Source organism: Rhinatrema bivittatum, chromosome 3 (assembly GCF_901001135.1).
Source record: "Rhinatrema bivittatum chromosome 3, aRhiBiv1.1, whole genome shotgun sequence".
NCBI classification, from domain to species: Eukaryota; Metazoa; Chordata; class Amphibia; order Gymnophiona; family Rhinatrematidae; genus Rhinatrema; species Rhinatrema bivittatum.
The window spans coordinates 318,872,327-318,885,215 of record NC_042617.1 but is presented as its reverse complement, the minus strand read 5'-3'; the positions used below and the strand labels follow the sequence as shown (position 1 = coordinate 318,885,215).

Below are 12,889 nucleotides of genomic sequence, written 5' to 3'. Positions count from 1 at the left end.
CTCCCCTCTTGTTGTGCTTGGTCCGAAAGGACTGGTTCTTGCCCGTAGAGCGGGGCGCTTGATAGTGGCTCCTGTAAGGATTGAAGCGCTATGAATTTCTGCCCCTGGAGGACCTGGGGAAGGGACGCTGGTTTCTCTTCGTCTTATCTTCTGGCAGTCACGGCAATGGGGACTCACCCCATTTGTCGGCCAGTTTCTCTAGTTCGCTGTCGAACAGGAAGGATCCTTTGAAGGGCATCCTTGTGAGGTGCGTTTTGGAAGATGCGTCGGCCGACCAGCTTCGGAGCCAGAGTTGCCTCCTGGCAGCCACCGCAAATGACACTCCTCTGGCTGCTGTGTGCACTAGGTTGGAGGCAGCACCCGCTAGGAATGAAACTGCTGGTTCCATGTCTTCTCCCGGGGTGTTGTTCCTGGTTTGTGATAGGCAGGCACGTGTCACCACGGTGCAGCAGGCCGCAATTTGTAGAGACATAGCGGCAACGTCAAATGACTGTTTAAGGATGGACTCCAGACATCGGTCATGTACATCCTTGAGCGCAGCTCCTTCCTCCACTGGGATAGTGGTGTGCTTAGAGACCGCGCAGACCATGGCATCCACTCTTGGGCATGCAAGAAGATCTTTGGTTGCTGGGTCCAGGGGGGTACAGGGTTTCCAAGGCTCGACCCCCTTTGAATGCGGACTCTGGAGCATTCCATTACAGGTCAATCAGCTGTTGTGCTGCTTGTAACAGAGGGAAATGGCGAGAAGTCTGTCGAAGCCCCTCCAGTAGGGGGTTCGGTTTAGGTTCTCCCGAAGTACCTGGGCCCAGGATAGCGAGCTCCGTCAGGCATTGATTGACCATGTCCAGGAGCTCGTCCTTTGTGAAGAAGCGTCTCATGGTTCGGTGAGGCTCTGTCCCCGGGGGGAGCTCCCCCTCTTCTAGGGGTTCGGCTTCCTCCTCAGAGATATCCGAGTCCCCATAGGTGGGGCTTCTGGGTAATGGGAGCCTGTGCCTAGGTCTTGAAGGGCCTGGGGCATGTGGGTCCTCCGGTGGAGCATGTGGCTGGTCAGCCATAGGTTCAGTTTGCATTTGAACAAAGGCGTGAATCCCCTTGAAGAACTCCACCCATGATATTGACGCTGGATCAAAGCCGAGGGGTGCTGGTTCCTTGGGGGTCCCCATCTGTGGGGGGGTCCCTGAGGAGTTAGAATTCGGCCCTGGGTGGGACTGGCCCTGAGCTGGATCTCCCAGGGTCTCCTCGCACTGCGTGCACAGGGCGTCAGCCTCCTCGCTTTGTGCGGCTCTGATGTGGCATGCTGGGCAGAGGCCTTGCGCTTTAATTTCTGTTCCTGGGGGTGCCATGGCTGACAACACGTAAATCTTATGCGCTCCAGTGGGCTTAAATTGAGTGTGTAAGTTGTGCGCGCGGCAGTGCCGTAGATATGCGCTTGGCTCTGTGCGTGCAAGTTATGCGCGCAAGGGTTTCTGCGCATGTAAGTCTATGCGCACAAGTGCTTTGTGCGCCTGACTCGGAGTGTGCGCTCGGAGGCGAATAGCGCGGTGAGTAGGCCAAGATGGCGATGGCGAGCACGCCAAGATGGCGATGGCGAGCAATATGGCGACCCCCTTGGAGAGTCTCCATGTGGGCAGACTCTTGGAATAGCCGGGGTCTGGCCCTACTAGGGTGGATCAACCCGGTGGCACTGGTCCCGGTCGGTGACCTGTGCTCCTCCTCGATCCTCGGAGACCGGATTCAAGTAGAAGATTTCTACCTTACCTTGTCTTCGGCGCTTCCCGGTTTCATCCCGGGCGGTCTCCGGCTGCGGGGGGAGAGGGCAAATACCTTCACTGCCGCGCTCGAGGGTGCACCCGCTGCCTCTCAGCCGCGCCCGAAGAATCGGGGGCTAGGTCCTTGCTGCGATTCGGCCGCCGGACCGAGGCTCACCTCCGAGGGACCACGGAAATCACCTCGAATCTCAACTGGGGGAGGGACCTGAGGGTATCACTGCAGGAGAGCGGGGCTCGTCTTCAGGTAGGTTTTCTTCTTTCAATTTCGGGTTTTCTTCTTTGAATTTGATCTAAGGCTTGAGAGCGTGCAGATAGTCCCTAACTGCTATGGAGATGGAAAATACTGAAGAGCTACACTTCCTGCAGGGCTATATGTACTAGGGGCTGATGTCACTTTGAAATCTGATCTATCTCCAACAGCTAGCAGGAGTACACTATACCCATTGGTCCTGGGTCCATCTGCTACACGCTAGGAAAGATCTGATGTCGTAGTGGGCGCAAGGGGGATCCAGATTGTAGGGTGTTTGGAAGTAACCACCATGCTAGATCCCATTTCATATTGTTGGTTAATGAAATGGGAGTTGACAATGGTTGGAGAAATTGATCCCATTGATCTTTCAAACCCCATTGCAGACGGCGCATGTGAAGGCGAATAGTTGGAACCACATAAATGGATGCAGCCATATGTCCCAGAATTGTGAGGAACTGGCGTGCTGGTACTGTCGTAGCGTGAAGGAGTGTTGTAGCTATCATTGTAAGAGTTAACACTCTCGGATGCGGTAAAAATGCTTTGTCTTGGACTGAGTCTATTAGGGCTCCTAAAAACTGTAAAGTCTGTGTGGGTTCCATATTTGATTTTTCGTAGTTTATGAGGAGACCGAGAGCGTCTAAATAGAATATCGTGCGAAGAAGATGGTCTCATAACAATGATTGATTGTCTGCAACTATCAGCCAATCGTCGAGGTAAGGAAATATTTGCACCCCCTGTAGTTGAAGGTGTGCCACCACCACTGCTAGGCACTTGGTGAACACTCTTGAGGCAGAGGAGAGGCCAAATGGAAGAACCTTGTATTGGAAGTGTTGATTTCCCATCTGGAAACACAGGTAACATCTGGATCTTGGATGAATTGGTATATGTGCATATGCATCCTTCAGGTCGAGTGAACACATCCAATCTTTGGGTTGAAGAAAGGGGAGTATGGATTTGAGAAAAGACATCCTGAATTTCTCGGTTTGAAGATATTTGTTGAATGACTGGAGGTCTAAGATTGGGCGTAATCCTCCCGATTTCTTGGGAATTAGGAAATATTGGGAGTAAAACCCTAGATGTTTTTGTGGGTAAGGTATCTTCTGGATACAATTGTTTTGTAAGAGAAGTTGTATCTCTTGCAGAAGTTGAGTTTTGTGGAATGTGAATGCTTTTTGGTGGATCCGATGTGGAAGAGTAGGTAGGGAGGAAAAATGGAGAGAATATCCTTGTTGTATTATGGATAGAACCCATTTATCTGATGTTTTGTTGTTCCATGTGGGAAGAAATTTGGATAATCTCCCTTCCACTGGTGTCAGTGGTGATGGCAGAGCAGGTTTTAAAAACCTGACGCCGGTTTTGCCGGTTGAGGATCAGTCGGCTGTCTAGCTGGACGGGGGTTTCTTGCACGTTGACAAGGTGCTGGTGGTTGATATGGCTGTTGCCTGGGCGGGTAATAGGTTTGAGGCTTATAATAAGGCCTAAATGGTTTAAAGGATTGTTTCTTGTAAGGAACCGGATTAGTGTACAATCGTCGCGTTGTGGTGGAATGTTGAGGTGCCGTTAGAGAAAGTACCGCAGTTTTTTGTTCCTTCAGTTTTGCAACTGTGGTGGTAAACTGATCTCCAAATAAATTATCTGGGTGACACGGCAGATTTGCAAGTTTGTCGTGGACGTCCTCCCGAATAGCACTGGAACATAACCACGCTATATATCTCGCCGCTAATGCATTTCCTGATGCTTTAGATGAGATGTCGAAACCCTCGTGCACCGATCGTAACAGGTGTCTTAATCCTTCTTCCAAGTTATAAAAAGGAATGGGTAATGTGTTATCCTGAGATCCTTGTTGTAGGTGTGGCTTTAATGCCTGTAAACTCTCAAATAGATATTGAGTTATATAGAATTGATGATTTTGTATTCTGGCATTCAGCATAGCGAATTGGAAGGATCTTTTGGCAAAACATCAAGGGACTTATTTTCTTTATTTGGAGGAGTATTAGAATGTATTTGTGTCTTGCGAGCTTTCTGCATCGCAGATTCAACCACGACTGATTGGTGTGGAAGTTGGACTGTTGTATGAAATGGAGAATCTTTCATTCAATATTTAATATCTACCTTCCTAGACGCTGATGGGGTAGATAATGGAGTGTCCCATGCTTTTTCCATTAATGATGTTAGAACCTGGTGTTGTGGTAAAGCCACCGGCTCATTAGGAACATCAAATATTTTAAGTATTCCTAACATCTTCTGTCGTGGGTCTGGAATCCTTTTGGTTTCGACATTTAGTATTTGTCCAACTTTCTCAATAAATTGAGAATATGAAAGATCTTCCGGAGGAGATGAAGGTTGTGGGGGCAATTCTGGTGGATCAGAAGGGTAACCTGTTGATGAATTTGAGGAAGTATCTATGTCTGAATCATAGGTGGAAGTCCTGTAGGTACCTTAGTAGGTATTGGTGGAGCTTCCGCAGGCTTTAACGGTGGTTGAGAAGGAAACCCCTTTCTTGGAATCTGCATATCAGTAGATAGTATAGAGTCAGATGACTATTCCTGTGAAAAAGATGTATCTGATAAGTAAATTGGTGATAGATCTTCTTCAGATTCTATTGGTAAAGGTGTTGGAACTGGTTTCTTTCCTTTATGACCAGTGTGGTGTTTTTTCGGTACTTTAGGAGCCAGATGAGTCGGAGGGATCTCCGGTGCGTTGGCAGGATCGGGTTGCGTCGTAGGGGCGTCGGTTGGAATAGACGGTGACACAATATCTTCTCTGCGCCGATGCGGTGTCGACTGCGTCGACACTGCGTCGTTTCAACACTTCTTCGACGCAGAATCTAGGTCGAGTTGATGCTTCGATGCGTGGGTGCATCGATGCTTCAGAGCGTCGATGCTTTGGTGCGTTGATGATCGCAATCTTCGATGTCGTATCAGTCTTAACGGTGGAGCGTCGATGTGTCGATGAACTAGAATGCGTCGGTGAAGCACGGGGCCGCGATGCAACCGACGCATCCCCCTCAGCTTGGACTGAGTCTCGATCGGCGGTCAAAGGACGATGTCCTTATCTGGGGGCATCCACTGAAGAGGCTCTCCTCGATGATAGGTCCTTGTTCTTTCGTTTAGGACCTGGAGAGGAGCGAACAGAGGCTTCAGAAGTTGCATAAGAGCCTGAAGCTCTGGCTTGTAAATCTTGGATCCTTGCAGCTCGCTGTCTTTGAGCCCATGGGGACATGCGTCCGCAGTCCCTACAATTCTTCAGGTCATGTTGTGGTCTGAGACATATAGAAACTGAATCATGACCATCTGTGGCAGACAATTTTACCACACGAGCAAAATTTAAAGCCTGGACGAGGCATGGTGAAGCAGAGCTTAAAGATATTAAATTTACTGCTTTTTTAAAATGTTTTTCTCTAGTTTTCTAAACTTTTTTTCCTCACAAATTCAGTTTCTCTCAGGAGAGACGAGCTCCGCGAGGCTAATGGTCGCGTGGAAAAAAAAACTGACTGAGGAACCTGAGGCAATCCTAGCAACAGGCAGGAGGGAGCCCCTAGCTGAAAGATTTTACTAGACTTAGAGAGAGCTCCACCACCTAGTGGCACGGAAGACATACCCAGACAGCATGGCTAATTCAGATGCTTATCTACGTGAAAAAGCAAAGCTGATTGCAAGGGCCACATGTGGGCGAAGGCCCAAGGGACAAGCTCCAGGGTCGAAGCCATAGACCCAGAACCTGTAAGTAATCCCAGACCGTGGGCGGACGTTTGGACAAAAATGCTCTCACCTGTCCTTGCAATTTGGCAATGTGGTCCACTATGAGAAAAACTCTGCCTAGATGAGTATCGAACAAAGCTTCCAAAAACTCCAGGGACTGGGAAGGAACCAGATGACTCTTGGACAGGTTGACAACCCATCCGAGGGCACGCAGCAGCTGAAGTACCCTGTTGATCGCCTCTTGGCAAAGGACTTCTGACTTCACCCGAATCAGCCAATCGTCCAGATATGGATGCATCAAAAATCCTTCCCTGCGCAGTTGTGCAGCTACCACTACCATGATTTGGTAAACGTTCTGGGAGCGGTGGCCAGACCGAAAGGCAGAGCCTGAAACTGGTAATGTTGCCCCAGAATGGAGAACCGTAGAAACTTCTGATGATTGGCCCTGATCCCGATGTGCAGATATGCCTCTGTCAGATCCAGGGATGCTAGAAATTCCCCCTGCCGCACGGAAGCAATCACCGATCGCAATGTCTCCATGCGAAACCGGGGAATCCGGAGTCATCTGTTGATCTTCTTCAAATCGAGAATGGTACCTTCTTGGGAACCACGAAGTAAATGGAGTAGCGACCTTGCTGCAGTTCCGCCGAAGGAACGGGAGTAATTGCCCCGAGATCTAGAAGGCGCTGAAGAGACTCCCTGACCTTCGGCGCTTGGTGGCATACCCGCAGGGAGAGACAAGAAACTGATGGCGGGACCGCCGTGCAAAATTTAACGCGTAACCGTGTCTTATCACTGAAAGGATCCACTGGTCCGACGTGAGCCTGACCCACTTCTCGTAAAACAGAGACCGTCTCCCGATACTGAGGAGCGGGCCAGCCACCCATCATTGCAAAGTCTTGCCCCCCCGGAGCGGTCTTGGTATTACCGGGTCTACCAAAACGCCGCTCTCGAAAGGAATAGGACCAAGACTGCTGTCGGTTAGAATTTTGGCAAAAGGAGGAAGCAGGTGGATGGGATGTCCGAGGCTTTCAACCCCCACGAAACCAAGATCTGGACCCAAATGATCCTCTAGACTTCAGCCTGTCCTCAGGCGAACTGTGTACCTTAATCTCACCAAGGGACTGAATCAGGTCCTCCAGCTCCTTGCCAAAGAGCAGTTTGCCCTTAAAGGGCAGAGATCCCAACTGAGACTTGGAAGAAACGTCTGCCGCCCAGTTTTGCAACCATAACAGATGGCGAGCCAACAGCGGAAACCATGGACTTGGCTGAAGTGCGGAGTAAATCATGGAAAGCATCAGCACTATAGGCAATGACTGCCTCCAGACGCCCCGCCTGGAGGGCTTCTTCCTCCGACAATGCTGCGTTGGCTAGTAACTGCTGAACCCGCAAGGCAAAATTGCTACACATTGCCGCATGGACCCCAAGTGCTGAGACTTCGAAACTTTTCTTGAGCTGAATTTCCAGCTTTCGATCCTGCAAGTCCTTAAGGACCGTCGCACCAGTAACCAGAATGGTGGCCTTTTTCGTGACCGCTGAAACTGCCGAATCTACTTTGGGAAGTCTGAGAAGTTCCAAGGCCTCCTACGGCAGGGGATACAGCTTATCCATAGCTTTGGCTACCTTCAGCCCTAAATCCGGGGTATCCCACCCCAAAAGAGTAAGTCCGAAGCTGAAAAATGAAAAGGAAAGGAGGAAGGTGGCCCCCGCAAGCCCAACACAACCGGGTCCGTAGCCCCCAGCCGAGACTCTGCCTGGGGGGGGGGGGTGTGTCTCAATACCCAGTTCTTGTAATATGACAGGAATGAGAGGGCCTAACTCATCTCGATGAAAAAGCCTGATGACTAGAATCATCGCCATCCATGCCATGAGCTCCGCGCAGACCCCCTTGCGTGGGGTCTGTCTCCCCTTCAACCCCCCTCAGAGGCTAGGAAGGTAATTGCGGATCCTCCGGATCCTCAGACTCCGAAGAAGTAGATGAGACCTCCTGAGGGGCCTCGAACCGCAGAGGTCTCTGCCCCTGTGGGTGTCCCATCTCCTCCACCTGCCTTGCCTTCTTGTGTGGCCGGGCCATAGGGTCCGAAAATCCCATGGCCTCTCTTCCCCTCTTTTTGCCTGACTGTCTTGCTTTAAAAGCTTTGTGGATCAGAAGCACAAAGTCAGAATTAAATGACGAATCAGAGGAAGAATCCGCAACATCTTCTGCCGGGACCTCCCCTCCACCATGAGGGCTAAGCACCCCCGAATCACACCCCAAAGGGGCTAACCTTTGAGGGGATAATTGCGGCAGGAGATTCCCTTCCCCCACCGCTGCAGACGCTGCCGTGCTTGCCGATGCTGCCGTGCTTGCCGACGCGAGCAAATCCAAGATGGCGCCCGTTCCCGCGCTCAGCATCAACGGACTGAAATTCAAGGCCGGCAGGGTCCCGAGCGCTCCGGAGACAGTCTGGACCCGCATGACGACCCTCGGTAGGGTCACAAAGGCTCCCTCTCCTCCGGAAAGGCAAGAGGAACAAAGGCCTTTGGAAGAAATCCGGGTGCGCGCAGCGCCGCACATCTTACACGCAGCTCTCCTTGGCATGGCTGAAAACTTCAACCCCCAAACTTTCCTGCAGCACCACCCAAAAATGGCGCGGCGAAATAGCACAAAGAAAGCCCGAAGGGAACGGAGGGAAAGGAGAGCCCACAAAGTGACAAGAAGAAAAAGACTTTTTTTTTACTTGCCGCAGAGCCTCCGGGTCCCAATCCTACTTGGGGGGAGTGAGCCGGGCTCCCCGGTATCACCCCCAGTACAGTGAGTGGCTGAAAATAGGGTTCTCAACCCTGTACATCAGTGGCCTCGAAAACCAGAGGGGATGGTCCCCTCAGGAACTAACAACCCTCTGGGAGGCGGAAGACTGTCTGAAATCCTCAAGAAAACTATCTATGCTAGCACTAAACCTAATGCCAACCCATCTGCTGGAGACAGAGTAATACTGACAGACTGTAGGTGGCATCCTGGTAGTTATGGCAGAGTCCATCAAAATTTCTCTGTCTCCATCTGCTGGAGGGGAGGCAAAACCCAGGAGTCTGGACTGATCCGGTTACGTACAGGGAATGGGTCTCGGCTTCCTGAAGCCATGAAAGGACTGACTCTTTCCCCTTGCCAACTAAGAGGCCTGGGAGAAGTAACCAAAAGACCAGAGTCACGAAATGAGCCCGACTCTACTGGCTCTGTTAAAGAAGTGACCCTTATCTTCCAGAAGACCCTGGGATTTAGGGCCCCCTAAGTTCTTTACCAGCTGATCCAAATCCTTGCCTAACAACAACCTTCCCTTGAAAGGTAGCTTGCCTAGCTGAGTCTTAAGACAATGAGTCCGCTGTCCAGTTACTGAGCCAAAGCAATATACGAACAGAGAGAGAGCCAGACAGCAGGAAGAAATACAAAGCAAGTCAGAAGGCATCCGCCAAAAATATTGTGGTTGACTCCATCCTCGCCATCTTGTCGGTCTCTGGGAGCTGCTGAATCCAGCAAAGAAGAGCATGCATTATGAGAGCATATCAGATCGAAATCTGAACAACTACTGCAGAAGAAGTAAACAAGCTCCTCAATGGAGGCTCCATCTTATGATCTTGTCGGTCCTTTAATGACGTACCTTTCCCAATGGGATAGTGGCATGCAGCATCACTGCTGTGACTACAGCATCAATGGTGGGAACTTGAAAAAACTTCTGAAGGGTGGCCAGAGAAAGGAGATTACAATTTCTGCAAAAGCCTTACCCCACTCAGTAGTAACTCAGTGGACTCTCACAAAGTCAACATCATCTCCTCAACATCAGGGTGCAGAGGAAAGGCTCTAGTGGACTTCCACACCCCTTTAATAATTGGATCCTATATAAGTGTATCCTTCTTCGAGGCATAAACAAGTGATTACCTGCTCAATTAAACTGCAAATCTCATCCATGTAGAACAGGCGGCTGGAGTCGTCCACCAGACCCAGGGGAACCTTCCCCTCCTCCAAACACACCTCATCCCCATGGCCTTCCGGGTTCTCCCTTGAATGGTCTGAGGCCTCAATGGCTCACAGTACTCTTTTTGGTGGGACCTATGAGGACTGCACTGGAGGAATTGCCTCAGGGATCTTACTGCCATCCATAGCAGAGCCATCTCCTGGCCTCTTGAAGGTGCAGAAGGCCTTGTGTAAAAATCTAAAAAAAACTACTCAGGCGAAAAATTCCCGAGCTTTCCTGGGATTGAAAACATTGGTAGGCAGGAGGAAAAAGAGCTACAGACTCTAAAGTGGAAGGCACTGCAATCCCCCCACAGACTCCTGAAGACCATCTTATGCGGGAACCTCTGGCATGATGGCCGCCAAAGGAGGAGTGCTCACTACTGGCCATTTGGCAGTCCCCTTGGAAGCTGTTTGCTTCACATTGCGGGAGGGAGAAAAGTAAGCTGGCAATCTCTAAACCTGACAGGGAGCACTTCCCTGCTACTTCCCCTGTGCACCCATAGGCAAGGCAGAACTGCCCTTTCTCCAATACCAAATGGCAAACTCCACAGGTGCCGTAGTGGCAGGTGCGGTTTGCCTTCTAGATCGGGTCTCCCCCCATGAGTCTTGCTCAGCCATGTGCCTGCCCAAGGATTGCAGCGCCCGCCACCCTCAGAACCAGCCTTCTAGCACTGTCGAGAACTCAAGAAGGAGCACATACCTGCTTTCTAGCAAGCCCCTCCACCGGTCCTCTCTTAAAGACTGATTTCTCTTTGTGTGAGAAGACCTGTGCAGGCAGGAGGCTTTGGGGTGGGGGAGAAAGAGGAAACAAGCAGCCAACTTGCTCTCAGCCAAGAGAAAAATCTGCTTTTTATGTTCTTTATTTTTAAACTGCCCCCCCCCCCCCCCCCCCCACAAATCCCGAGATCTCAACAAAGTCTCCTCTAGGACTGGAAGCTTAACATCAGGCTCGCACTGGTGGTCTTGACCAATGGCCTGGCCCTTGGCCAGATCCCTAGATCCAATGATGAACAGAAATTTATAGATTCCTGCTGTGCTGTACCACCCCTAAGTAGGGGTGATGATGTCACATGAGGAAATCAATGTTCTCTGCTTCTATCTGCTGGTAGAGGCAGAGAACACCCACCAGCATGGACTGGACTGGTGTAGCAGGACAAGATGGAAACAGTTTTTAAAGAAAAAACAATATGTACTGTGCTTCTTTTTGGTCAGATGTTACTATAAAGGCTATTAAATTTATAAATTAAATCAAATCTACCCTAGGTTTGAACGCCTGACATTTTAATAAACACCCTCTCTCCCAAAACAACCACCAAAACAAACACTTCCATGCCCTACCCTTTCCATACCACCCTTCTGAGATCAAACATTAAGCGGGAGTAGGCCTTACCAGTTCTGGCATGAGAGAACTCCAATAGCACAAAGCGAGTGCTGGATAAACTGGTATTGCTGGGCTCAATAAGAGGCATTCCCTTTTCTCATTCATTACTAACCCAGCGTGGAGTAAGAGGACACTCTCTCCTCTGACCCAGCACTGACACTCTCTTCTCCGAGCCAGCACTGACCCAGTGTCCCAGTATGATGCTAGGGACACTCTTCCCTCTGACCCAGTATCCCAGTATGGTCTTAAGGGACAGTCTTCCTTCTGACCCAGCATTGACCCAGTGTCCCAGCATGGTAGGAGGGGCATAAAATGGCTTGCATGTTCTGTGGAAGAGCTGTTTCACTGTTATGTACCTTTTTCTTGTAGAGTTTTGTGAACCTTTCCCTCAGCTCCATGAAGGTGGGCTTCACACAGGTGTTGTTTGCTAGTGCCAGCAGAGAGTAGGAATGACCGACAGGAGGGACCGAGCATAGGCCTGTCTTCCAGGCCTCTTGATTCCAGGAGACAAAATGCAGGGAGGGTTTCAACCTATGATGCACAAGTCAGCAAGGAATCAGAGCTTACATGTGACTGGGGCAACCATGCCTTTACTTAGTAAAAATGCAGCAGTGAACAGAGGCATTTACAAGGACAAGACACTGGTTTTAGGTATGGGCCCATTGCAAACACTAGGGTAGTGACAGATATAAGGGATTTACAGAATCTTTTTTTATTTTTTATTTAAAAAAACAAAACACACAAATACATCTTATATACCATAGATGTCAGAGATATACTTACCTATGATGTAGACCTACATATAAATTAAGAATGTAAGAAGTGCCCTATTGGTTCAGGCCAGTGGTTCATCAGCCTGGCATCATGCCTCCGATAATGAGCAATCTGGGTCACTTGGTAGAAAGCAGCAGATCCTAATAGAAAAACACAGTCCATGCTGCTCTCTCCCAGAAGTGACAGCTGGAAACACCTAAGGGTTCTCAGCTAAATAATGGTTAATGAACTCATTCTAGAAACTTATCCAAACAGTCTTTAAACTTGGCTAAATTACTAGCCTTGACAATATTTTCAGGCAGTAGATTCTATAGGTTGTGTGTTGACTAAAATAATACTTAACTAGAATTTGTTGTAAATCTGATACTACTTAGTTTTGTGGAGCATCCCATAGTCAAAGTAGTAGTAGACTGAGTAAATAACTGTGCTCTACCATCTTATTTATTTGATTTATATTCTGCTTTTCTATACTTCAAAGTGGATTACATTCAGGTACTGTAGGTATTTTCTTACTCCATGCCACTCATGATTTTGTTAACCTTTATTAGTCTCCTTTCCAAGCAGAAGAGCCCTAACCTTTCAAGCCTCTTCATATGAGTCGGACCAATCCCTTTTATCATTCTTGTTGCCCTTTCTATACCTTTTCTAGTTCCACTTTATCTTACTTGAGAACTGCATACTTGAGAACTGCATACAATACTCGAGCTACAGTCACATTATGGATCGATACAGCAGTATTATAATAATCCCTGGTTTGTTCTCTCTTCCTTTCTGAATAATTCCAAGCCATTGTCGGAGACAGGATGCTGGTTCGATGGACCTATGGTCTGACACAGCATGGCACGTCTTATGTTTTTAAGTATTCTGAAGACTTCAGTTGTCCATGATGACTCCAAAATCTGTGTGTTAAGTGGTATCTTCTAATATGGAACATATCAATACCTATAGTTAGGAATAGTTTTTTTGAGCATCAGTTTGCACTTGTCCACATCAAATTGAATCTGCCATTTAGATATACTTTCC

At 49.1% G+C, this 12,889-nt stretch overlaps 1 protein-coding gene across 1 annotated transcript in view; it reads right to left on the bottom strand.

Annotated features, from left to right (window-relative positions):
- The window catches only part of TUBE1 (tubulin epsilon 1), a 119,159-nt gene that overhangs the window by 15,265 nt on the left and 91,005 nt on the right, over window positions 1–12,889 (bottom strand). Inside the window, exon 11 of the mRNA XM_029595244.1 lies at window positions 11,449–11,623. Within this exon, the coding sequence (XP_029451104.1) occupies window positions 11,449–11,623 (175 nt within the window). The remainder of the gene's footprint in view (window positions 1–11,448; window positions 11,624–12,889) is intronic.